Source organism: Poecilia mexicana, unplaced genomic scaffold (genome assembly GCF_051168715.1).
Source record: "Poecilia mexicana isolate PSO_F unplaced genomic scaffold, ASM5116871v1 scaffold_13, whole genome shotgun sequence".
NCBI classification, from domain to species: Eukaryota; Metazoa; Chordata; class Actinopteri; order Cyprinodontiformes; family Poeciliidae; genus Poecilia; species Poecilia mexicana.
Window position 1 is genome coordinate 13817511 of NW_028263382.1, and position 4617 is coordinate 13822127.

Below are 4617 nucleotides of genomic sequence, written 5' to 3' on the forward strand. Positions count from 1 at the left end.
GACACGATTGAATGTCATTTTTGTGAATGGTTGTATTGAATCAATTTTAAAAAAATGTTTTCTATGGAGCTCAACACATGTAAAAGCGTAACTAATACAAGATTTCTGGACTACTGCACCTCATCACATTTGGAGAAAACACAAATAAGTCATTCTAATTGTCAAACACGTTGAGCTGAAATATATTTTTACAAAAAAAACGTTTGATACACAATTCTTTGACAGAAATATAAATATAGGATGTGGCCATATAGAATTTTTGGTAACACTTTATTTGAAGGGGGTTGAATAAGACTGTCTTGACACTTTCATAAACATGTCATAACACCTGTCATGAACATGAATAAGCCTTCATGAATATTTATGACTGTTGTCATAAAGCGTCATTCGGTAAATTATGACACTTTTAATACAAAGTTGACATTATTCAAAATGTCTTTATGACAACTTGACATTAACCAAGAAATCATTACTGTTTATATTTTATCTTTAATAACATAAAGTTACCTGATTTTTAAAGTGCAATCAGTAATACTTTTATAACAAATTTATAACAGTAATGATTTCTTGGCTAATGTTAAGTTGTCATAACAAAGACATTTTGAATAATGTCAACTTTGTATTAAAAGTGTCATAATTTACCGAATGACGCTTTATGACAACAGTCATAAATATTCATGAAGGCTTATTCATGTTCATGACAGGTGTTATGTCATGTTTATGAAAGTGTCATGACAGTCTTATTCACCCCCCTTCAATTAAAGTGTTACCGAATTTTTTTTACTAAGAACTGGTCTACAAGTTAATTAATCATAGGTTAGTCATTCACAAACTGAAAATATACCTGAGTAACTCTAATGTTTGTCAGATATTTGTAAATCATGTTTTTGTTCAGTAAGCATAGAAAAAAATATATAAGAAATCTTCAAAAATAAGTAAATATAATCACTGTTGAAATACAGCTGACCCTGGGCCAGGAATCAAACCCAGGACCTTCTTGCTGCAAGGCAACAGTGCTACCAACTGCACCACTGGTGCATTGGACATTATTTTCTTAATAAACTTTTACATTAGAAACAGTTCATCTGATAAAACTTCGTAAAATAAGACCCAACTGGTTCTCAAACGTGTTAAAGACCATAGGTTGCTGCAGAGTTACATTTCAATGGAAATTTTACTTTTATCAGTGATTTACTTTTGCTGAAGCAAGATGTCAAAGCTCCTGATTGTTTGGTTTCTGTCACTGAGTCGCATGATTACTTCTTTGGAAACTGGGAGGTTCACAGTCTCCAGATGAGTCAAGGTGGAGACAAACTAAAAGACTTCAGCTGTAATCACAGCAAAACGAGTTCCTGGTAATGATTAGGAGATCACTTTTCACGGTTTTAGTTTCAAAAATATTTTTTACACATTTTTCTGGCTTAAAATTATGCTTTACTGTGCGTTAGTCTATCAAAATAAATTATGTTGAACTTTTTTCTTGTAACAGAATGTGACAAGCTTCAGGGGTTGTGAACACTTTTTAGCTACGGCTTCAAAGCACTTCCATTACTCTGTAAAAATACTTTTCCATTACATCCCCTCTGGACTACTTTCTTCTAGACTCTGGAGATTTCTTCAGTAAGAATCTGATGCATGTATGAGCTCACAGTTTTATAAGAATCCCCAAGTGGTGTGAATCCTCTTAGAGTTGTGCTTTGATTTTTTTTTTTTTAAACCCCTACGATTCCTTGGTGGGTCTGCTCAGGGTTCATCTTACAATCGGACCAGGCCATGTGACTCCTGATGACGCTAAAAGGACTTTGCATAAATAACTTCATCTGTGTCAGAGTTCTGCCCAAACCTCAGCGGGGACAGCAGAGCCTCACAGCAGACACGGATCCGCAGTTCGGTGAGTTCATTTGTTGATTTTTTGTAACTTTTTTCAGTTTTTTTCCTCTACAATTTGGATAAACTTTTTTAAACTTTCGTAAGTTGCTGAAAATCGATCTGTAAAAAAGAAAAAGTGGAAAGGCTTTAAGTTCAATTCAATAGGATAAACATACATATTTAATCAGGCTGAATTAACTGAATTTACATATAAAAATGTGCAACGATATTTTTGTTTGTTTATTTGGATTTGATCAAACATGCATTTAAATTTGAGTTACACAATCAGTCCAAACAAAACAATTATATAAAGTTACCATGACTAAATACTGCGTGTATATATTTGCATGCAATGCATACAAAACAACAACTAATTGGAAGTCAGTGTCCGTGCGTAAAACGCGCGTAAACGATGGTAAAGGTGTAAAAAAAAAAAAAAAGAAAAAAGAAAGAAAAAGTATGTTTATAGATTAATAAACACAATTAATTCACTTTTGTCCATGCCGTCCATCTTCTTCTGCCTTTTATAGACTTTCACCGCGAACTACTCAAAGAAATGGATCGCCTGGAAAACTCCACAGCAGCATCAGAGCGCCTCTTCTCTGATGCCGAGAGTGCGGCGGTGGAGTCCCAGGCCGCCAGAGAAGGCAACGGGAACGCATACCTCTACATACTGATAGTCATGTCTTTCTATGGAGTGTTCCTCTGCGGTATCATGCTGGGCTACTTTCGCTCCAAGAGGAAGGAGAAGAGGAGGATCAACATCTTCACGCGCCTGGTGCACGAGGAGGAGCAGAGGGAGTGGGGGGCTCTGCCCAAGAAGCATAGCGCCCCCTTCCCGGCCACCGTCTCGGGGCTGCGGGCCATGCAGGTTTCCCTGCCGTTCTGCGGTAACCACGGCAACCACTTCGGAGCCCTCCGCCACGAGGGCTTTCTGCCGTCTCCTCTGGCGTGCGCGCTGTGCGCGGAGCAGAGCAGCGTCAGCTCCCTGTGCTCCTCCGCAGATACGCGCCTGACCATAGAGGAGGAGGAGGCCGACAGCGGTGCGGTGGAGGAGCCGGAGGCGAACCTGAAGGCGGCACAAGCGGAGAGCAGCGGAGACGATTCAGGCTGAACTTTAGATGCGAAAACTCAAATTCAACTGCAGGATTAAAGATGGAGAAAAGACAACTTGAGGGGAAATCAAAATGGCCTCAAATGCGTTATTATTGGGACCCTAAAGGGGACAGTGGGCAGCTGTGAGGCCCTAAGTTTGTTAGTGAAACTCAAATCATCATCCGTGCCATATGTATGGGAGAGAAACGACGAGGGTCTACATCACAGATCCACATTTTTTATTTTATGTTTATTTTTTTATTATAATTTTTTTTTTTTTTTTGCACGTCAATTGCTGCTTTCAGGCTAATGACAAGTTCAGCACAACGCCACACCTAAACACACACAGGTCATATCAACTGCAAATTTCCAACTCAGTAAAAAAGAAGAATAACATGCAATGGACAATGCACCAGTTTTTTTTTTTTTAGTTTTTTTTGTTTTTTGTTTTTTGTTTTTTGTTAGATATTAAATGCAGTTCTATTTGACTAGTTAATATTTTAGTGTGTGAACGACGGGCTCTTTTTGCGGTGCCTCCCTCCTTGCTGTTAAGCCCCCTCACCACTCCCTGCTGCTGCCACCTCACTGGTTTGGGCTGATGACTCATCCTGCAGGAGGCTTGGATGGAAGACTGGTTTTGTGTTTTGTTCTTGAGCAGAACTTGACCTGTTCCGGCCGACACAGGTCTCAAGTACTGAAACATACCTGGAACCCACTTGAAAGTTCTGTCCGAAATGAAATGAGTCTGTTGTAGCTTCATGGTGGACAAATATCTGTTCACAAACAAGCACTAGATTAGGTTTACTTGATGAACGCAACGCACTGTAGGATATATAAATGTTTGTATCTTGTCACTTCTACGGTTTTAATTTAAAATGGAGACTTTTGGAGTGTTCATGGAAACAATAAATGTGTTTGAAATGGAAGCAGTTTCTCTTTGTTCCTTTATTTGAATTTAACTTTGTTGCTTCACCAGTAGAGGGCAGTGTTGATGGGCATTTTGTAGCTGCTTAGAAATAGGCAAATGAATGGGAGAGAAAATTGCTTTTATTATTTTTAGAATGGATAATTAATCATTTAAATAACCCAGGAATTTTCTGTTTCTTAGTGGAATCTATTCACAAATCAGATCGTCTCAAGTACCTCATCTCGTACTTGCCGATGCCTTTTAGTTTATAAAAATAAGCGGACCGTAGGGGATCGTGAACAGCATTTAGAAACCCATCAGTCTCTATTAGAACATGTTGATTTGATGCAAACCCAGCAGACCACAGCCGCGATTCACCAACACTTTTCCTTTTCAATTTTAATCAGCTTCCACCCTGTCTGAAAAGTGACAGGTTGCCAACAGGCAGCTTCGGGATTCCTTTTACTGATGTTCAGTAAAAAAAATATTTTACATTTTCTCCCATCTGCAAGACTCAGCCCTGCCTCACACTCTTTTCTCTTTCTCTCCCTCTCTGTCATTCACTAACACACACACACACACACACACACACACACACGCACGCACGCACGCACGCACACACACACGTATACAAAAACATAGTCTATCAGCAGTGCTGCAGGCTCTCAATCCCACAAACCTCTGAAACGACAGCTCGCCACACCATCATCAATGACATTAATGGCTTCTGGGAACACATGCACAGA

At 39.1% G+C, this 4617-nt stretch overlaps 1 protein-coding gene across 1 annotated transcript; it reads left to right on the forward strand.

Annotated features, from left to right (window-relative positions):
- Positions 1-1516: 1516 nt before the first annotated feature.
- kcne4 (potassium voltage-gated channel, Isk-related family, member 4) lies at positions 1517-3890 on the forward strand. Its single transcript, XM_014991761.2, has 2 exons — positions 1517-1891; positions 2400-3890. The coding sequence occupies exons 1-2, from the start codon at positions 1786-1788 to the stop codon at positions 2981-2983; spliced, it is 690 nt and encodes a 229-aa protein (XP_014847247.2). The 5' UTR covers positions 1517-1785; the 3' UTR covers positions 2984-3890.
- The last annotated feature ends 727 nt before the right edge of the window (positions 3891-4617 follow it).